The sequence below is a fragment of the Giraffa tippelskirchi genome, chromosome 10 (genome assembly GCF_054371585.1).
Source record: "Giraffa tippelskirchi isolate mGirTip1 chromosome 10, T2T-mGirTip1v1.2.pri, whole genome shotgun sequence".
Classification (NCBI taxonomy): domain Eukaryota; kingdom Metazoa; phylum Chordata; class Mammalia; order Artiodactyla; family Giraffidae; genus Giraffa; species Giraffa tippelskirchi.
In genome coordinates, this window is record NC_137284.1 from 62,995,728 (window position 1) to 63,021,168 (window position 25,441).

General features: G+C 41.6%; 1 protein-coding gene across 3 annotated transcripts in view; it reads right to left on the reverse strand.

Annotated features, from left to right (window-relative positions):
- Window positions 1-25,441, reverse strand: part of COL28A1 (collagen type XXVIII alpha 1 chain) — a 179,204-nt gene that overhangs the window by 57,305 nt on the left and 96,458 nt on the right. For all 3 annotated transcript variants that reach the window (XM_081531558.1, XM_081531557.1, XM_081531559.1), the window contains 2 exons: window positions 13,826-13,894; window positions 11,063-11,131 (listed from right to left, as the gene is read on the reverse strand). In XM_081531558.1, coding sequence (XP_081387684.1) covers window positions 11,063-11,131; window positions 13,826-13,894 — 138 coding nt within the window. The remainder of the gene's footprint in view (window positions 1-11,062; window positions 11,132-13,825; window positions 13,895-25,441) is intronic.

Below are 25,441 nucleotides of genomic sequence, written 5' to 3' on the forward strand. Positions count from 1 at the left end.
ATGGAAGGACAGATACAGAAGAAGTAATGAAAAGATTTAACTAATTATAGTTCCAGAAAGATGGAGACAGTGTGGGGATGGGAAGACTGGATTGGATTGCTTCAGCAATGGAAGATAAGGCAGAGAATTTCAGAAATAATTTTTAAAATGCTTGTTCACAAAATCAGAAATTCTAACAACTCTTAAGCAAAATAAATAAAAAGAAATCTACATCTAAGTACATCATAGTGAAACTACCCAAGACCAAATAAAAAGAGACAGAAAGGCTTAGAAGTCACAGAGAAAAGGACACATTACCATCAAAAGAATAGCTAGACCACCAGGTAACTTTTCAAGAGCAATAATGGAGGCCAAATGATGGGAGAATTTCCCATGCTCTGAGAGGAAAAACTGTGTGCCTAGAATTCTATACTCAGAAAAGTATGTTGTAAGACGACATTATGGAGAAATAAACATAGTTTCACGCAAACAAAAACAGAGAGAGGTTGTGCTAGTAAAAATTTCCTCTAAAGGATATTCTGAAAAATCCAAGTCAGGCAGAAGGAGATTGGTTCCAGTATGAGATACAAGATGGACTAAAGAGAAACAGACTAGTATGTGAATAAATCTAAATAACTAAGGATCATATAAAAATATTTTGAAGGATTTAAAATTAATTAAAATATAAAACCACAAGAATAACATTAGGGTAGGGGTTGTTGGGGTCAGTGTGAGGGAAGCAGGAGAGGCTCCATTTTGTAGCCTGTCATCCATCTTAAAGACTGGATATAAACTGGACCTGAGCCCTGCCCAAGAGTGAGGAAACCATTGCTAATGAAAACCAGGTCTTCTGGAGACTTCCCTCCCTACAGATGGCAAACGGAGATTATAGTTGAGGTCAAGCTGCCCCTGTTGGATTAACCATGGAGACATCCCCCCCTTGATGTATAATCATTGTCCGCCCCACCCCCTTAACCTTAATTGTTTGTTCTCCTAGCACCTGCTTACTGTAAAACTCAGTCATATACAACAAAGAGGTTGCTAACATGTAACCAGTCACCTGCAGGGGAGGGGGAGCGGTAATAAACTGTACTCCACCCTCTTGAGTGTCCTCTGATCTGTTTTCTGGGACTCCAGATTCCACAACAGGGTAATTAAGACTAAGTATTGAAAAAAGAGGAAGAAAAATTTATAAATTCCTAACTAGTAAAGGGAAAAATGCAACAGTTAAAAATTAATAAATCTTTAAAAGGGAAAGAAAACATTAAAAAAGAAATGGAATAAGTGGACAAATAGTTCAAAATTAGAAGGTAAAAATAAACTTTCAGTTCAGTTCAGTCGCTCAGTCGTGTCCAACTCTTTGCCACCCCATGAATTGCAGCACGCCAGGCCTCCCTGTCCATCACCAACTCCCGGAGTCCACCCAAACCCATGTCCCTCGAGTTGGTGATGCCATCCAACCATCTCATCCTCTGTCGTCCCCTTCTCCTCCTGCCCCCAATCCTACCCAGCATTAGGGTCTTTTCCAATGAGTCAACTCTTCGCATGAGGTGGCTAAAGTATTGGAGTTTCAGCTTCAACATCAGTCCTTCCAATGAACACCCAGGATTGATCTCTTTTAGGATGGATTGATTGGATCTCCTTGCGGTCCAAGGGACTCTAGTTCACTGATGACATTAAATGTAGATGAATTAATGCAAAAGACATACATTGTCAGATTGGTGTTTTAAAAATCCACATATTTCTTGTCTAAAAGAAACATGTAAAGTAAGAGGATACAAAAAGGCAGAAGTAAAAGGAAGACGGTAGAATACCAGGAAAATTTAACCAAAAGATAGTAACTACATTAATCTCAGGTAGTTGAAACTTGACGGTCAAAAGCATTATTAACCATAGAATCCTAAAGAAGTCATCATAACCAATTTCCTATTTTCTTTATTTCCCTTTCTCCTTCTTCTTCCTAATTCCCACTCTCTGACTTAGAAGCAGTTTTGTTGCCTGTTTTTCTCCATTTCCATACTCTTTGTTCTTCTCACTTGGTTTCCTAGGGCAGAGTCCACACCACGTGGACCTAGGAGTCTCGTCGTGATCATGTGAGAAGCAGTTCCTAATAATTCAAAAGAATTATTGTTTGAAGAATTTTTCATAGGATGAAAGGGAGATTATTCTGAGGTTAGCTGTCAGTTTGAACCACTGATATCCATAAAACTCCACAATCTTTGCTTTGTTAGGGATTCTGTGAGTGACCTTGAACAGGTAACTTAACCTCCTTTCCCTTTGCTTGTTATATTTAAAATAAGAAGTCTGCAACTAGATAAGCAGAGATGCTGATAACAAAAAGCCGATCACTGTAAAGTAAAGACATTTATAAAGACAATAAAAAGTTTAGATTACAGACTGGTTGGCTACCACTGACTTGTCACAGAGGTTTGCGGTACAAAAGAGTATGTCCTTCTACTACCCAAATTGGAAAGGACTTGATAAGCTTTGGAATGTGTGACTAGTTTCTTGGTTATTACAGCCTCACCACAAGGCAGCTACACACGTCAGCCTAGATCTTGCTCTAATTCCTAGCCTTGTGCCTGGTGATTGATTTAAAAGGTCACCAAGCTCCTGGTTTGGGACACAACTGTGCTTGGGGAAAAAGTAGTACTTTTATGCTACTTTCTTTTTAAAAATTAATATTATCAAGAAAAAAGACCTCACTGTATATTAATGTATTTCACATCTCCAAGGGCCAAGTTTACATCACCAGGTACAAAAACATTTGACTTTTCCAAATTTAATTTTGAAAGTCTTAAACAGACCTTTTCCTCTCTCTGACATCTACCTTGACTTTGATTATACCCAACACACAGTTATTTCAGGAAAGCCATCTAGAGCTGTGAGTGACCTTGGAACATGACTTAACATATCTGTGCCTAGGTTTCCGAGAGCCTACCTCACAGGCTGGTGAAGCTGGAATAAGATAACATGTGAAATTTAGAGCTTATAGTATGGCCCTAGATGTCTCTCCAAGCTCTGAGTAGTAAAGGTGCCTCTGACCTTACTGAACAGAAAAGGGGAAACATATGCTAGTAACTTACTTCTAACCAAGCATTGAAAGGTGGGGAAAAGATAAAATATATTTTATTAATTTTCAACAGTGAAATTCATGGGCTATCAAGATGGTAGCAGCACCTAAGGGTAATCTCTCCATGTCCTTTACTTAGCTTGGTTTTATATGGACAATCTGTTACAAGAATGAAAAGGAATACATATATAGTATTTACATCTTTATATATTAGATAAATATGATTGGATGGCCAAGAGGCACAGAGGGAGGTTGGGGAAAGAAAAAGAACAATCTAAAATGGCAGCATGGAAAGAGAAGTAGCAACCCACTCCAGTATTCTTGCCTGGAGAATCCCATAGACAGAGGAGCCTGGTGGGCTACAGTCCGTGGGGTTGCAAAAGAGTCAGACATGACTGACTATAGGGTGCACACAAAATGGCAACATGCTCACATAATTATAAATTATGTAGTAGCTTTAATATGTAACTGCTCAAATGAAATCTTTCATATAATTTTTAATTTTGGTGCTAATTTAAATCTTTTTTTTTTTTTTTAATATTCAGCACCAAAATATGGCATTGGATGCTATCTTTATTACCAAGACTTTAGTCTTTTGAGTTTTCTTTTGGAATTAGGGAAACCATAGTAAATCCTGGGGCAGGATACAATACATACTTTGGAAAAAATGACTTGGAAATTAGTTTTTCCTTTTAGGTTCATAGTAGTGCAAGGAATCTGGTAGATATCAAACAGTCTTCTGTGATGGTCACTAGTCACTGCACAGGGCCTTGTTCATGGTAACTGGACAGTAAAAAGAAGCTGGTAATGATGATTCAAGCCCCACTAAATTGAGAGCTTAATATTTTCTTTCAAAGTCTGATTTTGGAAATAGGCTATTTCAAAAGGAAATTTCAATAATGAGATTAACATAGGAAAATATTGGGTTGGCCACAAAGTTCATTTGAATTTTTCCATAAGATGTTATAGAAAATCCTGAATGAACTTTTTGGTTGACCCCAATGTCATACCATATCCTCAGATTCAGATTCAGGAATTCAAAAAAAAAAAAAAGATACTATCCTTTATCTTAATTGGCTTGAAGAAATGAGAGCCACTTGGCCCAGGAGGGAAAGGCAAGTAACAGCCAATAAGTGAGATATACAGATGAGCTCAGAGCCAGCCCCCAGCTAATAAATGCAAACTGCCCCTGACCTAAGCAACCTGTAGTGTAGAGAGTATTACGGGATCTGTTCCTTTAGGCTTTGGTTTCTAACCGTGTAATTGTTTTTAATTTGATTTAAAAAAGTAATAAAAAAAAAAAAGTTTAAAGGTATGAGGATGACTTCAGTGTCTGAAAACAGATTTGTGGACTTTGATGACCAGACTCAATTTTTAGCCACAGCCCTCCCCCCTGCCACAGGTACTTTGGCAGGCGTAATCCCAAAACAACAAACCATTTTAAAGTTTAAACTCTCAGGTAGTTCCAATCGCTCCTTTCTACATAGAGGAATCATCATGGGAATTTGAAAATTACAATACAGGAAAGCATTAGAAGTTATTTCAGAGATGGTTTCTGGCATAAAGATACACTAAATTATGCTGTCAACTATATCCCTTATTGTTTCAGTTTAATTTCTAAGTTGTGCTCGGGTTGAACACAGTGAGCATACTGTTACGACAGTTGGTTTTATGTTCTGTTTTTGATGCTGCTGTTATTGTGGTCAGGAGGAGGAAAGAAAATTTTAAACTGAAATACCAGAAAGTCATCATGTTAAAATATGTGTGAGTGTGTATGTGGGAGTTGCTCCCTTAGTAATATTAACACCATCAGACGCATGGCTCTGAGGTTCTGAGCTTAGAGGACTAAAACAACTTCTGTGTGTCAGTATACCTTAGCCTTTCTTACTGTGTGTGTGTGCTTAGTCACTTTAGTCGTGTCCAACTCTTTGTGACTCCGTGGACCGTAGCCTACCAGGCTCCTCTGTCCGTGGGCTTCTCCAGGCAAGAATACTGGATTGGGTTGCCATGCCCCACTCCAGGGATATTCTGGACCCAGGGATCGAACTCATGTCTCCTGCGTCTCCTTCATTGCAGGTCCACTCTTTACCACTGAGCCGTAGGGGATGTCCCAGGTATTTGCAATTTAGTGTACATTGAACCTACCCCTAACTTCTTATAAGTGAGAATTTTTCCCCTTTAAGTCAGTTTTGTTTCAATGAATGAATCATTTCTATTTCACCTTTAAAGAGGGCAATTTCCCATGCTGTAACAGGTCCACTCTAATAAAAGACCTAGTCAAATGGATTCTGGAGGCACTTTCAATGTGATCAGGGTCACAGGGGCGGGCAGGGGGGAAGCAGATGGAAAGCTGCCAGGTTGCCTGTGAGATTCCCACCACAGCACACTGACATCTGTCAAGCTTTAGCCTTTCTGGTGAAGGGACACCAGAAGGTGGCCCACATACCGGATGCATGGAATTTACAGAACCACCGTTGCTTCGATATAGTTGAAAAGACTAACGAAATCTACCTGAGAAATGACATTAACCTTAAACACTGAGCCAAGAATCTTACAAAGTTCTGGGTTCTACTTTGAATTGCTAATCAGAGAGCTTTGGTGGGAGAAGGCTGTTTTCTTTCTGGCTGTTCCTATGCAAGCTGGGCTGACTCACCCACCATCACACCCCTGCTGATTTCCATAGCTGCTGGCTTCCCATGTAATCCCCTGGGACTCTAGCCCTTCCCTTATTCTCCACTCGAGCCTAATCACCCACAGGCTCCTCCATCTCCCAGTGTGGGGCTCTTTGCACCAGCTCTGCTTCCTGCCTCTCTTGACATCCCCATCTCTCTCCAGCCTTAGAACACAGCTCTCCTGCCGGGTTTCAGGCGGCCCTCATACCTTGTCCCTGGCTCTGCCAAAGACAGGAATGAGCATTTCCTGTTTGTTCCCCTTGGTCCCACTACACCCCCAAGCCTCCTCCAGCTCTTTGGCTAGTTCTCAGCATGTCTACTCAAGGCAGTTTCTAAATTATCCACTGGTACTTCTGCTGCTGCTCGAAATAAGTGAGGACAGCAAGACTCTGAGGGTTTTGTTTTGTTTTGTTTTTTGAGGGGTGGGGAACATAGGATAAAAGGAATGATAAAGCTGAACCCAGTCCTTGTAAGCCAGGTGACTGCAGCCCACAGTGTCGGGAGAGTGACAGGCATTCTGGAAGTTGCCATGGAGACCACTCTTGCTTTCTGTTTTCTTCCTGAAGCACCAGCACACTTCAGAATAATATGTAACTTTACGTTTTCCATCTTTCCTAGAAGCTGGTTACATTTTGCCTGTCAGCAGTTGCCAGCTCTTTCTTGAACCCTGGGTTCCTCTTCTCCCTGGGCACACAGTTACACTACCTTTCCATGAGACTAGCTCTTGCTGATAAAACGTGAGCAGAGGTGGAGGTGCTATGTGTCACCTCTTGGCCAAGACTTTTAGGAAGCAGATGTGCCTCTTCCACACCCTCCCCGTTCTGATTGCTGAGTGTAAGTGGTAAAGAGACCCCTCCGATGGAGAAAACATAAATGGAGTTGATATTCTCTGAAATTCTATGCGGAAGGAAATTGTCCACCAATGAGGAAGACTCCCTTTGGCATGCCATGTGAATGAAAACCTCCATTGTGTTTCAGCCATTATATGTTTGGTGGTCTTTTTGGTACACATGCCAGGCCAACACTAATTAATGCAATCAGTATTTTAGGTTTAAGAACATTGAATCATATGAATGTCAGAATCTAGGCCTTCATCCTAGAAAATACAAGAGGAACTAGTAGAAAAGGAGGGAAAGCAAGAAGAAATTATAACGTGAATAACTCCAACCATTTACTGCATATGTAACCATGTGTTGAACCTTGTTTTAAACACATTATACATATTGTCTCATTTAATTTCATTTATTTCCTGTAACAACTTTAGAAAACAGTACTATTATTATCCCCATTATTCAGATGTGAAAACTGAGGCAAGAGGTGTAGTACTCAGGAAACCACGATTCAGATCAGTTGATTCCATAGCCCAGACTCTGGTTGAGTAACCACTACTGCGTACTAGGCCTTTTGTACAATTTTATCTTCACAACACCTTGCAAAATAGCTTTATTATCCCCATTTTAAAGACAAGTAAGCTTTAAGTTTCCTCAAAGATAAAAAGCTTATACAACTGGATAGATTCAGGCCAAGGTCTTATTTGGCTTTCAAGCTCATTCTCTTTCTGTCAGACCCTTAAGGTCAGATTCTAGATAGAGCGGTGAGGTCAGTAGGACTCAGTTTCCCTCCACTTGTGGGCCCCAGGAGTCTCGGGGGTTGATCCGTTAGCTCTGTGACCGTGGAACCACTATAGTCATCACGCTTTGTCAGCTTTGGAGACACTGGGATTTCCACCCCGTAGTGTTCACCAGATTCCCCCGGCACGTAATCAAGACTGTTTGCTCACACTGATAACAAACTGGCGAGGCCTGAAATATTAGTCAGCCCATCCTTGGCCACAGCCTAACTACAGGGAGTATTTCCTCAGTCAGTGAGAGATCAGCCATGTTCAGGCCTCAGCGGAGAATGGAAACGGTGGCATGGAGGCTCATTCATTTAATGACTAAAGGGTTTACGCACAGCTGGAGTCATAGTCTAGTCCACACCTGTTTTGGAAACTCCTAAAGTCATAGAGGGCCACCAGGAATCCTATTTTTATAAAGATCTCCTGATCCTCTGAGAAAAAAATACTCTGGGAATGTCAGGGCTGATTGGGACACAAGAACTGACTTGAACAAAGGTGAAGAGACTCCTGAGTAGAAATGCAGGTGGAGGTCAGTCATTTCTTTCTGCTGTCATACTTGGTATTTTAACCTTGATGACCCACCCTCTCAATCTCTCTCTCTTGGCCCCTCCAGAGCTAGTTGACACCTCAAGCTGTTCCTCAAGACCAAGCCCCATCCTTTCTCCCTCCTGACTTAATCTGAGGACTACTACTGCTACTGACATACGGGCGAAAATGATCAGTGCTGGGGGCTCATGGTGGGACAACCCAGTGGCAGCATGTAACCCCTGACCTATGCTGTGAACCTGAAAGGCCAAGGCCACTGAGGGACCAGAGACCAGTGTCCCATATTCATTCATACAATCAGTAGACGTTTGTGGTTGAGAGAAAGCACTGGGGCCCCTGAAGGAGCTGGAGCTCGCCTGCAGTGTAGAGCCAGCCAGGCCACAGCGGGGACTGCAGAGCACTGGTGGGCGGTGACTGCAGTGCCCTGGGGAGTGAGCCCATCATGGTTTCTGGGGTTCCCACAGCAGCAGACTTGGGTGGTCCTAGAGCCCTGGGAGGGGCAGGAGGAGAGGGTGCCCAGAGGCTCATGTTTTCCACACTGAGAATCAGAAGATTACACAGGGGTATGGGAGGGGCACCCCCACACTCCTTCTAGCCATGCCCATCCCTTCTGTAGATGCTAGACAGAGAGGGTCTTAGATAAACACCTGCCTGATCATGTCCCCTGCTCTGACTTTCGGTCACTCTAGGCCTGAGACCAGACTCATGACTGTGGCCTACAGGACTCTTGCCTGACCTTGTAAACCCATTCATTTCACTGCGCCACCCCCTCTAGACTCTCTGGAGCTCAAAAAGTGATCATTTGATGTCTATAAACCCCATGAGGACAAAATTCACATCTTTTCACTCATCATTTTATACTGCACTTAGCCTGTTTGCCTGACATAGATGGTGCTCCATCAGTGTTGGTTGGTTGCTTGAATGCACGTGCACTCAGTTGCTCAGTTGTGTCCGACTCTTTGTTTGCCCACGGACTGCAGCCCGCCAGACTCCTCTGTCCATGGGATTCTCGAGGCAACAACACCGGAGTAAGTTGCCATGTGTGCCCTCCTCCAAGGGATCTTCCCGACCCAGGGATCAAACCCATGTCTCCTACGTCTCCGTTACTACCAGATGAGTTCTTTGCCACTAGCGTCAGCGGGGAGCTCCAGGTTGGTTGAATAATTGAATGTAAAGCCAATATTCTAGGAACTAAGGTGGAGCAAATCATTTCTGTGATTGCAGCCTGAGCCCCTTAGTTTCCCCATGGTGGGGATGACGCCGAGAGACAGGATACAAATTGGGCCCTGATGTGAAAATTTAATAACAAGGGCTTCCATCAGAGTCACATGAACAGACATGCCAACAAAAGCAGATTTTACTGATTCAAATAGTTTTTTAGAAAGGGGTGTGAAATAGATTCAACAAATGAACTTAAATGAAATTTTGCTAAGTATGGAACCTTAAAATGACTTGGAGGAACACCACCAAGTTGATTTCTCAGTTCTCTCCCTTTTGTAGGGATGGTGCAAGCCAGGGTCAGAAAAATGAGATGGGCATCCTGAGAAAAATGTTTGCCCTGCTGCCAGCAGGATGGCATTATGTCTAGAGGAGGCTTGTGAGGCAGCCTTGGTCCAGGCTCACTGCCAACAGCATCAGGCCCCAACCCTCAGTGGAGGAAAAACTTCTCTCACTTCTGATAGGACTGGATACGTGGCAGTGTTCATTTTGGTTCTTTCCTTATGACGGTAGTTTTCCCACCATAGTTTCACTCAGGAGGGACTTTGAACATGGCCTAACCTGGAGGGCGCAAGGACGGGCAGGACACCAGGTGAGTCAGAACTGTTGAGGATTAGTTAAGCGCAACTCAAGAGGCCCCTTTGATAATAAGGAAATAGTTCCCAGATAACAAAGGGGAAAAGCTGGCAGGGAATTTAACATGATAGTGATAACGAGCTAACAGCACACGTGAACTGAGCCAATCATGGGTTCATTGCTCAAGCAAACTCATAAATTCAAAACCATCTTTTAACTGTAGAACTTAAAAGATAAAGTGTGAGAGATGCTGTTTACAAGGAAGCAGGTTTCTGCTGCGTTTCCCAGTGCTTGTACACTACTGCTGATGTTAGCTGGCCTTTGCTCGGGTACTCAGCCCAACAGATGAACAACTTTTACTTAAAAGACCTGCAGTGGAAGCCCTAGATGTTGCGTGATAGATTGGAAGGTTTAACACAGATTCAAACGAGTTTTGCTCTTGACAGAACTCACTCTTAACACAGGAGTAGGTGGCTTAATTTCAACACAGGGTTTTTCACATGTATTATCTTCACCTCCTACTGTCTCCCACTTACTAAGAAATTCTGCCATCTGAAAACAAGTTTGTTTTGAATGCTTCCACTTTTTTAGAGTCGATATCCGTTACCCACGAGGGAGTTACTCTGTTTTGAAGCTTAACCACTGTAGTTTATTTGGGGGGAAACAAATAGAATGAGAGGGAGCCAGTAAAAAATAAATACATAAATCAACACATTAGAAGAGGGAACTGTTTAAATTACACAGTAGCCTGTGGATGCCAAATTCCGTCTCCTGAGATGGGGAGACCCTGGGAGTCCCATCTCACGAGATAGGCCTGTTGTGGCGGAGACAGAAATCAAGCAGAATGCAGTGGTTGTAAACACTGGTAGCACAGTCAGGCTTCTCACCTGGATGCTCAGGAGAATCACATGGGTGGCTTTTAAACCCACAGGACTCAAACTCTGCCCCCCAGAGACTCAGATGTCCTTCTTCTGGGGTAAGACAGCAGCATTATTCCAAAGCTTCCCGGGTGATTCCACGGTGAGCTAAAACTGGAAACTTGGGCATCCCTGGGCTGAGAACGGACTGCAGGTGAGGAAGGTGAAGGGAGCACATGCAGCGGGGGCACAGACTCCCCATTCAGCTCAGAAATCTGCAAACCACCGTAACCGTTCAATTTCTCTCCCAGCTACTTATGTAATGTTAAGCATTTGTGAAGCAAGTGTACTTATACCACATTTCCACTTTTGGAGAATGCCTCTAAATACCGGATGCGATTTTAACTGCTAAGCTTACATTAAGTCCATTTCTTAACAGCCGTATTTTGTATTATCCACAACCTCTTCTCCCCCTCGCCCTAGTGCGTTGAGAGGCGACCCTACCACAATTCCCTTCACTTACTTTGATTCCTTGTAATCCATAGCCAGGGGAGCCAGGAGGGCCAGGCAAGCCTTTCTGCCCAATGTCACCCTATTAGAAGACACAGAGAAATCGGAGAGAAGGGTAAGGAGATTTAGAAACAAGCAACAGATTACTGCTGTTAGCTTCATTCTCACTTCTGTCTTTCCATATTGATATAAAGCAGGGTTTTTCCAAAAATTTTAAACCACAGAATCCTTTCAAACATTTTTACATGTAATCCAGCTATAAAGAGAAAAGGCAGAACTGTTTGATGTAAGCAGAAGTGTTGGCCCCATAGCCTTGCCTGCTTAGGCTCCTCCTGCTGCCCTAAACACCAGGCGTTCAAACACAGCTCACACACAATTCTAGGTAACCTTTACTATGTTGCACCATTTCAATACAGCATATTAATTCATGGGGGTTGAAGTTAAAGATTCAGCACGTTTCCTTGCTGGCTCAGTGGTAAAGAGTCTGCCTGCCATCGGAGAAGGCAATGGCACCCCACTCCGGTACTCTTGCCTGGAGAATCCCATGGACTGAGGAGCCTGGTGGGCTGCAGTCCATGAGGTCGCTACGAGTCGGACATGACTGAGCGATTTCACTTTCACTTTCCACTTTCATGCGTTGGAGAAGGAAATGGCAACCCACTCCAGTGTTCTTGCCTGGAGAATCCCAGGGATGGGGGAGCCTGGTGGGCTGCCATCTCTGGGGTCGCACAGAGTCGGACACGACTGAAGCGACTTAGCAGCAGCAGCCAATGCAGGAAGATCCCTGGGTCAGGAAAAAGCCCTGGAAAAGGGAATGGCAACCCACTCCAGTATTCTTGCCTGGAGAATCCCATGGACAGGGGAGCCTGGTGGGCTATACAGTCCATGGGGTCAAAAAAGTTGGACCCGACTGAGTGACTATCACGTTCACTTTACTATGTTGCACAGTTTCAATATAGCATGTTAATTCACAGAGTTTGCAGTTAAAGACTCATCATCTATTGACATGGATCAGAGTTGAATTTTTAAGAAAATATGTAAATGAAGCAAAAAGTATGTCAGTTCCCAGTGTATGTTCCTTACAACATAAGTTGACCCCATGTTTCTTGAGGAAAGACGTCTGTGGTCAAATAAGATTGGGAAATGTTTACACCATGGATGTGCCTCTTCTTGTAGATCCCTGGGGCAGGTGAATATATTAAAGCCTCTAAGAAATCCCACAATAGAAAGATTAGTTTAACTTTGTTTATCCCAGAAGTTCCCTAATTACCATTTTGGTGAAACAAACTTTCAGGAATCCTGAGTTAATCAAAGTTACTGTGTAGGTCAGTCTTTTCCTTTCCACTATGGGGAAAATTACTTTACTTTTTTTCTGATTACAAGAAGAACTTATTGGGAATAAAGTAAAAATAGAAGTGAAAATTACAATAAAAAAAAATCAACCCATCATTCCATCACCCAGTGCTAACAACTACTAACATCTCAGAGGGATCTCCATCCATTTAAAGGGATCTGTACGGTGAAGAAATAGCCCACTGTCACAATGGAGTTGATGGAAAATAAAAGGATAAACTAAGAATCTTGGTAATTCTAGGATCGTCAGTCAGATCTTTGATTCAGAAAGCTCTCTCTCTTTCCTCTCTGATAACAGGATTCTAATTCACTTCTGTGCATTTTAGCTATCAATATACCTGTTTGTAGTTTGAATTTGTGATGGGTGGCTCACTGAAACTTGTTCTCCCTATGAATATGCCTGATATTTCTTTGTAGTTGTTAAGTCATTAAGTCGTGTCCAACTCTTTGCAACCCTGTGGACTGTAGCCCACCAGGCTCCTCTGTCCATGGGATTTCCCAGGCAAGAATACTAGAGTGGGCTGCCATTCTCTTCTCCAAGGGGTCTTTCTGACCCAGGGATCAAACCCGTGTCTCCTGCATTGGCAGGCAGATTCTTTACTGCTGAGCCACCTGGGAAGTGATATTTCTTTACCCGCCTCTTTGAACAAATCAAAGGAATATTTGTTGAGCAAATGAATGAACAATTAAAACAGGGCTCCTCAACCCCAGCATAATTAACATTTTGAGCTGGATGATTCTTCACTATGGAAGGCTGTCCTGTGCATCCCAGGCGTCAACCCACTAGATGCCGGTAGCCCTCCTTCCCCAGTGGGACTTGACACCCAGAATGATGCCAGACACTGCCAAAGGTCCTCCTGGGTGGAGAGGGGAGGACAAAATCTCCCTCACTGAAAACCACTGGATTAAAAGAATAGAAGGATAAATAATCACCAAATTGGAGGTGACAAAAGGAAGAGAAGTAGAATGAGAGCAAAGGGAGCCAAAGGAAGTTCCTCTCGGCCTCTACGGGGACAATAAATTAGACTCTTGCACTGGGGCCCTGACAGAGTAGGCTGTGCACACAGGACACAACAGATACATCACCTGTTACAAAGCGACCTGAGGCACCTCTGGCCAAAGTAAACACATGCTTCTGAATGTTAGCACAGCCTCTAAGGACCTGGGAATACTTCGAGCACTATGCAATCACTTTTTAAAGAGACATTAACTTTCTAATTTCTTTGGGAGGAAGCAAATGACTTTATCTACTTAAATGTTCTATTTCACTGAAAGTCCACATGATAATGAAAATGTAAGGCTCTTCATCAGTATCAAGAAAAAGTAAGTCAACATGATTTGAGCACTTCCTGTGCATTTAATGTTCCCTTGGTCATCTGGATGGTATCTGACCCTCACCCAGAGCACAGACCTGAGGACTCACCTTTGGCCCTGGGGTTCCTATGCCCCGAGGCCCAGGAGGGCCTGGAGGGCCTCTGACACCAGGATCTCCCTGAAAAAACACAATGAATTACAAGTTGTTGATTTAAGAAAATGCTGTGTATCATATTTCATGTAAAATTTCCTATGATAATATTTCCTATGAATTTTCATTTTCAGAAATACACTTTAAAATCCCAAACCCTTGAATTTGACTAAGATGATAATCTTTTCTTACAGATCATTTTTCTATATTTGATCAACAGAATGTTATCTCTGTTTGTTTTCATTTCTTATTGCCATTTATCAAACCAGCTGATATGGGTTGATTTCAAAGCAATCAAGTTAATTAGCTTCTTGGCAACCTTAATATATACTTTTTGGAGCTCGCTTCTTGGGACTTTGGAGAAGTAATTACTGCCATTGTGAAGACGGGGAGAAAGAAGAGACAAGAATAATAATTTTTTAAAAAGCATTAAAAGATGTAACCTTTCTGAACTAGTTGCTCTTGCATTTTTACGCGACAGTGATTATGCTACTTGGGCTTGAGATTGGCTTTAGGATACTCCTGCCTCTAGAGGGGTTGTGAGTACACAGTGGGTTCTCTCAAGGTTACAGATTCATCAAAGCAGGACAGTTTCATAATAAGCAACCATCACCAGAAACAGGCTTCCCTGGTGGCTCAGTGGTAAAGAATCTGCCCACCAGTGCAGCAGACCTGGGTTCAGTCTCTGGGTTGGGAAGATCCCCTGAAGGAGGACATGGCAACCCACTCCAGTATTCTTGCCTGGGAAATCCCAAAGATAGAGGAGCCTGGTGGGCTACAGTCCATGGGATTCGCAAAGAGTTGGACACGACTTAGCAACTAAATAGCAGCAACAATCACCAGAAAGGTGGTGGGGTCTGGTTGGGGTGGGGCAGGCCCTGTGGTTAGATCTATTTGAGATGTGAATAAGAGAAGAAGAGGAGAAATGAAAATCTCTTCCTCAATCACTGTCAGTGTCCCCAATAGTATGTTTTGCATGTTTTTATATGATACTTGATATAACTTAATATTCACAAAAATCCTTTGTGACCATGATGACTAACTTCCCTAACTTCTCTGAACCTTCATAAATTCATCAGATACATAGAAAATCATATCTACCTTTCATGGAAATGACAATAAAGGCAGATACAGAATGACGTGCTTCTATCATCTTGTCTAGCATACAGCAGGCACTTGGTAATTGATAACTCCCCACTCGACCTGTTTTTTTTTTTAAAGAAGGAACTAAAGTTTGCCCAAAGCTGCACAGCTATTGTGAGGCAGGGCTGGGAGGATGTGGAGAAACAGAATCCTTGTATGTTGCTGGTATAGCTGCTTTGGAAAGTAGGTTGGCAGTTTTCTTTAAAAGTTCAACATAATTTTACCATTTGATCTAGTAATCTCACTCCTAGGTATATACCCAAAGAAAGTAAAAACATATGTCCACACAGAGACTTAACATATGAATGCTCTTAGCAGAATTATTCATAATAGCTCCAAACTGGGAACAACCAGAATGTCCATCAACTGGTAAATGGATAGACAAAATGTGATATATTCGGCAGTTAAAAGGAATGAACGATAGCTGCACACAACAATATAGATGAACCTCAAAAACTATTCTTAATGAAAGAAATCAAATATGTGAGACTACATATTGTTTGAGTCCATGTATATGAAATGTCCAGAAAAGGTATATCTATAGAGACAGAAAGTAAGTCAGTGGTTTCCTGGGGCCAAGAACAGGAGCATGGAAGGAGGATTAACTATAAATGGACATGAGAGATCTTACTGGGGGATGAAGATGTCCTAAAACTGATTTGTGATGATGGATATATAACTTGGTAAATGTACTAAAAAAATCATTAAATCATACACTTAAAGTAGGGTGAATCCTGTGACATATAAACTATGCCTCAATAAAGTTATAAAGAAAGAAAACCTGGAACCAATCTTTGAACCTAGACTCCCAAGCTCTTTGCCCTAGGTTCTGTTTTGTCCATGTCCTAATTAGGAGCTAAATAACTAGCTTTTCAACAATTCAAAAATCATAGATTATAAGAAATGATTACATTGTTTGTCTAGAAAAGCATCCCATCTTTTATTTAGCTTCACTTTCTACTTACAAACCTTAAAATACTTCTATAGAAAACAAGGCCCCCAAAATGGGGAAAACCCTTTAAACTTTATTACTGAGTTAGTTCTTTTATTCCCTACTTCTTAATTACATATTTCCCTTTTGCTTGCAGGCAACTTTTATGATTCTGGTCTTCTACCTCCATCTCTTCCACTTAGTCCTTAGCTGCTTTTGAGACCACAGATACTAATTCTCTTTTTAACACCTCTCTACTTCTGATTCCCAACTTTTAATGACCCGAAGTTTCTCTGAATTTAAATGATCATGCCTATCATCAAGAGCTCCAACTATAGAACGTGACCTTGTCCACTATTATACACATTTCTATTATCTCTCCTTTCTTGTGTACCTCTGAAATACCTTTAAAAGGGATATCTATAAATTCACCAAGTAAGGGTCTCCAGTTATACCTGACCAATTCACACATTTGCTCCATTTTCTCTTTTATTCAGTTCCCATGACCTTCACCCTTTAGGAATGTCTGATGGTTAAATGCAATAGAACAGCTGCCCCTGTGGACACCTTATTGCCCTCTGTATATCTGAACCTTAGCCAGTGAGCTTTAACAATATAATCCATGTCATCTGTGGTACTCCAGTGTTTACCTCAAACAAGCTGTCCATCTTTTTTTCTGTATAACTGTTGACATATAGCTATGTTTTATCTATCAAAGTAGCAGTCTTTTGTAACCTCTTGATCTATGTAAATATACTTGATCTATGCTTTTATGAATCTGATAGACTTTAAATCAAGTCTTAACACATTCTACAGGTATTAGAGTTGGTCAGTAACATGTTTTAGGGTAGTTCCTTGGTGTTCATGGACCAAACTTTTCAATAGATGGGAATAACAAGCCCTTAGTGAGCTGTGTAAATCCACACTGACCATGTCTCTCTACTCTAGTGGGGTCTTAAAAATGTATGATGTTGTTTATTCTGCAGCATCTGTCCATGCTAGCCTACAATACCAGGTAAAAGTGCATAAGAGCTCTGTGGTCAGGACTCATTTCACTCCTGGAGAGCCCCAAAGGTACCTAAGAGGTGCATTTACTGTGATATTTTTAGATATGTAGTTTTATTGTCAGTGGATAGAGTGACATCCACAAGTAAGGAGACTTAAAACAGGTACTTGCAGAGCCGGACTTAGCTTCCCACGTAGGAGCTGAGGTTATTGGAGCCTGCAGAGGGAGCTCTTGCATTAGGAGACAATGAACAGACTTGAAAGCTAATCCCAGAGTTGCCATTTGTAACTACAGCCATCAATTTCATAAGTCTTACAAGTCCTACTCCTCCCCTGAAATCTCCACTCCCTCAAAAAAAGAATAACTATTTAGAATGTCTTCAGCTTCATCTTGGCCCACAAAAGGATTCTAGATGGAAGATACTCCTTTCAATTTCATAGCAAATGGCCAAATGTAGGACTTTCTTCAGTGCTTCCAAGTATGAACTTAGCAAATGATCTAGTAAAGGTTTCACCTAGACCATAACCTTGCAGAGCGGTTAATTTCAACCTCTTTAAAATCATGCATAATTTATGATGGTCCTAGTAGTCATTCATTAAACCTTTTACATTTTAAAAGAAAGAAAAGAGAAAGAAAGCAAAGGCACTATCACATGCATTTTCCCTTTGGCAAATATTTTCTTTGGTTAATATTAAAACAATTATAATTACTTTTTAATAAAATCAATAATAATTAAAATTTATTTTTCTCATGTGTCATGTACTTTTTATTCAGTATCTTATGTGAACATCGTTACTGTATTTTACACATAAGGAAACTGAGGCTAAAGAGAACATAGGATTTGCCAAAAACCATCCAGCTGGAAGCAATTCCAGCTCAGGTCTGACTCCAGAGTCCATCTCCTAAACGATGGTGACTAGAGCCAGAGGCAATATGCTGACTTCTCCCCAGACTTGTTTCCAGCTGCCATTTAATGTAAAGACCATGGCTATGTGGCTGTGAAAGTCCTTTGCCTATACTGAGTCAATCATACTCTCTGAAAAAGGAGAAAAAAACATCTTGATTTTAAGATTTTCAAGAGGTCCACACAGCCCACACAAGCACCCAGCTGTCTCAGGCTTCCCTTTCCCTCGCCCTCTTTTGCCATTCCTCAGTTTTGTGGTTTTCCCCAGCATTTTAATTGGTCTCTTTCCAGATCTCCTACTTACACAAACGCTTACTCTCTGTTCATCTATACTGCAACACGCTTCATTTGGCATAGTAATGTGTGCTTGGACTACTACTATTTCTACTAATACTTTAAGTGTGTTAGAATTCATAAAAACATCTTATAGACATGATTCCATTCACCTTGCAGAATAACCCTGTGAAGTAGGCTTATATTCCCAAGTGACAGATGAGGACGCTAAGTCTGGGGGAGATTAAATGACTTGCTGAGGTCACAAAGTTCACAAGTGGCAAGGATTTCATGTGGAACAGTGATAAGGAGGCATTTGTTACATCTTTTATGTTCTATAGGATTTAAGTACAATATCTGAGAGTTAGAGACAATCTTAGAGACAAAACAGTCCATTATACTGTCTCCACCTTCACGTATTAATAAAGCTCTAATCACCATCTCTCCCTTTGTTTGTGCCAATTTAATTCTCTGTCACTCTTTGAGAGGCTGTGGAATTAGGTTACGGTTTTTCTTAAAGTGATCTCATGCTTTTCTACTTTGGGGGCAATAAAAAGAAAATTGAATTCACTGTGAAAAGAATTAGCCTCTCAAGGATTTTCCCCCAAAAATGGTACTCTGAAGAGTCCACTAAATGATGAAAACAAAGAATGATTGAGTTTTAAAATAAGGTAGAAGGAGTCAAAGTGATGATTAGCAGTTGCTTAATGTTTCTTTGTATCTGGCTTTTAAAGAAAATTGAGATATAACTACTAAGGCTCCAATTACCACAAACATAAACAACACTCTGGAATGAATTATGTAATGAGTTTGTGACTCCTAAATACCTCACTTATGGTTGCCAGGATGTCAATGGAAATTTTAGAGGCGTTCTTCTAAGCTTATGGACAGACAACCCAGTTATTGATAAGATGTATTAATTATTGACGGGGCCATTGTCATACAACTCAATCACTTTTCCCTGACACCCTTTAATGATGAAAAGGGAGACAGTAACAATTACCAGCACAATTCTCAAGTGGATGGGGAAACAAAAACGTGTTAGAAAACAAGATTCAAGTCACTATAACATTTCCTTTAATGTACTTTCCCAGCTTTAAATTTCAAAGCATTTAAAATTATTTCAATTCTCTCAAATCAGTTTCTCTCCTAGAACTTTCTTTTATTACAGTATAATTGGTTTACAATGTTGTGTTAGTTTCTGCTGTACAACAAAGTGGATCAACTATATGTATACATATACCCCTCCCTCTCCAGCCTGCCTCCCACTCCCCCATCCCTAGAATTTCAGTATTCGCTACAAAGCAACAGCATTTTAAAGTCCGTGATAACTTAAAAACTTGCTGTAGGATTTAGCAGGGATTTGTTGTTGATGGTTTCTTCGTTTTCTCAAAATCAACTCATCAAAGATGAGCAAATTATTTCCCTGTGCCAAGAATCTCATTGGAGAGGGAGAGCCTCCTTATTTAGTTAAGTTAGAAATCTTAAAAATAGAAATGTTGACAGTGCTTTAATGACAGAGAGAAGGCTCTCTCATGTTGATATTCAATATAATTTTCCACAGGGGGAAAATCCCTGCATGATTAAAAATAAAGAATGTGTTGATGGTGACATGGGTGTTGAATGTTAAGAGGATAAAATGTGCGTCCTTAAGGCTGAAGGGAAAGTATGTATGCATTCCTGGGAAGAGAAATGCAGAGCTAGGAAAAGAGTGAGGAAAAACGAAAGTTATACTGAAAATGATAAGGTAAACGCGATTATGGCTCTGATTGCAGAGATCATGCATAGAACTGAATCGAGAAGTAACCTTGAAAAGTCACCTAGTCAAGTTACCTTTTCTGACATCTAGAGGTTAAACTGCCTGGTATTTAAACTTGATATGGCTTTGGCTTTAATTAGTCCCGTTTTTGAGCTGATTGCCCTGCCTGTAGCAATTTTGCAGTCATATTATAAACGGTGGGTTTCTTCAACTCCAATTTGGAATCATGGACCCTTCATATCACTATCATTAAGTCTGTATCCCAGATCAGCCCTCCTTGTCAGACAAGGTTCAAAATGGAGTTCCTTGTCCAGTCCACGTCCGCTGATGGAATCCACAAATTCCTAGTGCATCTCTGTGTGAATCACTCCTCTGTTCCACCTCTGCCTTTTGGTGGTGTGCACATATGTGAGCCATTGCAGAGAACAGAGAGGCGATTCAGATGCTGGGAACATTTTTAGAATAATGATACTCAGTGGAATTTCACATAGACTTGCATTTTAATTTATGAGTATGGGTCACTTTTGTCAAATAAAGCACGTGTTTACAATATTCAAACATTTAAAGCTCTGGAAAATGTTGAACTCTTTGGGGTTTGGGTTTATGCCTCTGCTGAATGTTTACATGATTTAAGTTTTGACAATGGAAAAGCTAGAATGGAAAGAGAGACCACCTAACTGTACCCTAAACAGTGCCGAGGTGGTTGGAAAATGGACATTATTGAAGATTGAGCATCTGTAGATCAGGACAAGTTATTCCACGTGCTCTGACTTATTAATTCACCCAGTTTTCCATCCATTCATCCATATTTATAGTCTCCCTCTGACTCTCAAACAAAATAGCATCAACATTGTTCAGATTATAAAGGGGCAAGTCATTCAACCTCTTTGGCTCTTGATTTCCTTATCTATAAAATAAGGGAGTTCTTAAAAATTCCTTGATAGTCTGGAAATATTTAGGTCACACATAATATTTAGGTAGTATACAATTATAACATATAACAACAACCACCCAACAGGTCTTTTCTGCCCAGACTTGATTCCAACCACTTGATGGTTAAAAGGTCCCTTAAGGACCCCCCAAACCAGGTTAAAGGTTCTCTTTGCAAGAACTGGCCTCAGTTACACTGCCCCCGAAGCTTTGGGGAAGGCCATGGCTTTCTCTGTGGTGAACTGGCACAGTGATGGGGGCTGAAAGAGCTGAGAGAGGTGCCTGGTGGGATGCCCCTGCCCTTCTGAGCCCAGGAGAGCCACTCCTCATAGTTCTTTTCCAGGAGGCCAAGAACAAACTCGCATCCTCAGAGACTGACATCTGATGCCTCAGCCTCAGCCCTGGGTGATTCACCAGCCTACGGGGGTGAAACATACAGAAGCAAAGAATTATCTGGGCTTCTCAAAAGGTAATACAGATTATAGACTGATAGTCCCCAAATCAAAGGGTCCTCTTTGTCTCTTGTGTGCATGCTTGAGGAGTGAGTGAAAAGTTGTTCAGTCATGTCTGACTCTTTATGACTCCATGATTATACAGTTCATGGAATTCTGCAGGCCAAAATACTGGAGTGGGTAGCCTTTCCCTTCTCCAGGGGATCTTCCCAACCCAAGGATCAAACCCAGGTCTCCCACATTGCAGGTGGATTCTTTACCAGTTGAGCCACCAGGAAAGCCCAGGAATTCTGGAATGGGTAGCCTATCCCTTTTCCAGTGGATCTTCCCGACCCAGGAATCAAACCAGGGTCTCCTGCATTGCAGGTGGATTCTTTACTAGCTGAGCCACCAGGGAAGCCCTGCATGCATGCTTAGTCATGTCCAACTGTTTATGACCCCATTGACTGTAGCCCATCCATGGGATTTTCCAGGCAGGAATACTGGAGTGGGTTGCCATTCCCTTCTCCAGGGGATCTTCCTGACCCAGAGTTCGAACCCACATCTCCTGCATTGGCAGACAGATTCTTTACCACTGAACCACCAGGGAAGCCTATCTTCTTGGGGTCCAGTCAAGAAATGCAGTCAGTGTAATGCAGATCTTTGAGTTTGCCCTCCCCATCAGTGAGCTGACAGTTTGGGTCCAGGATCCAGGGCACTGGATGAGCGCTTCCTACTGGGCAAAATCCAATTGTCAGTTCCTCTTTATGGCATGTTCCAAAGTGGATTTTAAAACCATATCTACTATCTCCTTGGAAACATGTAGTTTTTATAAGAATTTTAGAAATCTCTCAGAAGCCCTTGTCAAAATTTGGAGTACATTCAAGGGAGGTGTACGGAGAAGGGAGAAGTCCTATAACCACTGATGTCAGATGGAATTCCTTCACTTGGAAAAAAGCCATGGAGCACCACAAGGTTGCAAGATGTCAGGGACTGCTTTTTATGTGTTTTGAAACATAGACGCTTTGATTCTAATGTCTGTGTCATATGCTAAACACATGTGACCTTAACTAAATATCGCAAAGCCCACCATAAATTAATCGTCAACCTTAATGGCTTCCTCATTTCAAAACACATTTCTTTTGTAAGTTAATGCCCTAAGGCCAATATTTTAAGGTGAAAACACAGAATTTAAATAAAAAACATATCCAATATATATGTCTATACAATTATACACACATGTGCATGCATGCACACAATCCCGCACATTTCCATACACAATTTCTCTGCCATTTTAAGACTAAATAGAAGGAGAGGAATTTTGCAGACATTTGAGTCCTATGCTTTTGCTACCATTGGCAACCTTAGGTGTTTTAAGAGTCTCAACTCCACCTTACTAAACCAAAAGGACAAAATTAAGTGGAATTAGACTTTTCCAAAAATTTCATTTTCTTTACCAGCTTCTGTTGGGCTGTGTGGGTAGCCAAAAGTTTTCTTCAGGAAATAGAAAAGACACATAAAGACTCTAAGCCTTCTATAAAAGAAGAGAGGTGATTTTGGAAGTTATTAGAAGCTGCTGTTTGCTTTTGGAATGTCTTTGATTTTGAAATTCATGATGCAAGTTCTTTGATTCCAAGACCCAACATCCACAAGAAGGGGAGACAGGAAGAAGGAAAACGCAGCTGGGAGGGAGGTGCGGACAGAGGCAGGTCCTGACCAACATTCCCTCCTCCCCTCAGTAGAAGTGAGCTGGAGGATACCGCCTCCACCCAGCTTCCTGTGTGAATTAATAGACACAATACGAGTTTTGGGCTTTCCTGGTGGCTCAGCGGTAGAGCATTCGCCTGCAACTTAGAAGACGCAAGAGACCTGGGTTCAATCCCTGAGGTGGGAAAATCCCCTGGAGAAGGAAATGGCAACCCACTCCAGTATTGTCGCCTGGAGAATCCAATGGACAGAGGAGCCTGGCGGGCTACAGTCCTTGGGGTTGCACAGAGTTGGACATGACTGAGCATGCAGGCACGTAAATGAATATGAGTTTCACTTGAGACACATCTTCTGGCAACATGCTGACTATTAATAACAACCAAAAATAGGCAGGATAAAATTTTGAAAGAACACCTTTTTTTTCCCCTTAAAATGTATATGAAAAAATACAAGGGACTTTGAGAGAGAAATGATAAATGAACCCATTTAGTAAATGTTTTAGTCTATATGTTAAACAATCTGACATGGTGGAACATTCATAAGAATAAAATTTTTAAGTGCTCACTATCTGTGCTTAAGTGTCCACCTTTATTATTACTGCTAAATGTAAAGTAGTAATACAATAGTATAATTTAATATAACACAATGTATACTCATAAAATATTTATAATAATCTACTCTATGGAAATGTAAATGGTTATGTGTTTCTGCTGGAATACAAACAGTCCAGTATATTTAACACATTTTATTTCACACATACCATATTTTAAATAGGAATAAGCTCCTAGTTCCCTAACTAAAGGAATATTCAGTGTAAAAACAAAAGTTTTTACCAATGCTTCACTTAGCAGAAAATAACGAGGTTTACATATCAAAGTTCCTGTATTTTTGAATTTTAACAGGCACTTTGCCTTAAAGAAAAAAGAATATTTCAGTGCCCCAATTCAAATAAGGATGAGATTCAATGCTGAGTCAGATGCCAGAACCTTGGCCAAAGCACCTAGGGTGACCCTTCCCTGCACAGTCTACTCAGCACTTTCATATACATCTCCCTGACTTTCCTGATTACCCTGAGAGACAGAGGCGGGCAGAGATCTCCTTTAGGGATGAATTGAGTGCCTTGGGTCTCCAGTCTTTCATTCTACCAGGGAGAGGATGAAAGGGTACTCGCCTCACAGTACAGAAGCAGCATCAAGGTGGCAGTACTCACAGGTGCCACGGCAGAGACCAAAAGCTCAAGATAAAAAGTTGACATTAGGCACTTATAACCTCTTTCTTTAATGACCTGGCAGCTTCTGAAAAACTAAATGTATAGATCTATTTCTAAGGAGAATGTCTCTCTGTGGGATAATATTGATCATTCACTCATTTTTCATTCATTCGACATGTTAAAGAGTTCCTTTTGGGTGGCAAGACTAGTTCTGCAATCAAGAATTTAGTACAACAAAGAGCCAGCCTTCAGGAAAATTGATACCCTTGTGAAATATGCAGAGCAGGAAATAAGGAAGTTGATTTCAGAAATGATACATGCCATGTAGGAAATACACCAGGGGATATGATAGTGGTGGCGGGGGAGGGAGAGGAGAGAACTGCCTTTTGTATAGGTGGAGAAGGAGGTCAGACTTGAGACCTTAAGAATGAGCCAACCTGACAAAGTCAAGGTCTGGAAGCAGGAGTGAGCTGAAGGAGGCCAGGTCAGTGTGACGGGAGGCAGGCAGCAAGGGCGCAAAGGACAGGAGCTGGGGCCAGGTTACAAAGGGTCCCAGAGAACATGGAAAGTGGGTGGAGCTTGCTCTCTGTACAAAGAGAAGCCACCAGAGAGTTTTCTTCAGAAGGAAAGAGATGTGATCTGATTTCTGGCTTTAAAAGATCAACTTGCCTGCTAGGTAATAGAAGGGCAGAGGTGGAGGAGAAAAGACCAATGGAGTTGTTTTAACAGCCCAGGTGAGAGATAATGGTGATCTCCTTGTGAGATGCAGCAGGAGACAAGTAGCCAGAGATGAGATACAATTTTGAAGGTAGAACTGACAGACTTGCCATAGAACTAGATGTGGAGGGAAGAGAGCGAAAGGAGGACCAAGAATGATTTAGGTATTGTGGCATTAGCAAGGAGTGTGGGTAGCACCACTTCTAGGCTGATGGAGTGAAAATTAAAGGCTTTATTTGGGGTATTAGGTTAGAGATGTCCGTGAGAGATCTAAGAGGAAACATCTGGTAAGAAACTAGGTGTGTGAGACCAGGGCTTAGAGGAGGGAAGATAGGCATTTGGAGGCCATCAGTGCATGGACAGTGGTTAGTGCCATGGGATGGTATGAGAGCACCTAGGCAGGAGTTTGACCAGAGAGAGCAGGGGCCTGAACCAAAGTCTGTCCTTGCAACAGGAAGACAAAGCAGCAAACGAATGCAAGTGTTGCTAGCAAGGAAACAGAAGAAAAAAACCATAAGGTTAATCTGCATGTTCAAGTGAGTGCAAGGCTCTGGAGAGTCCAT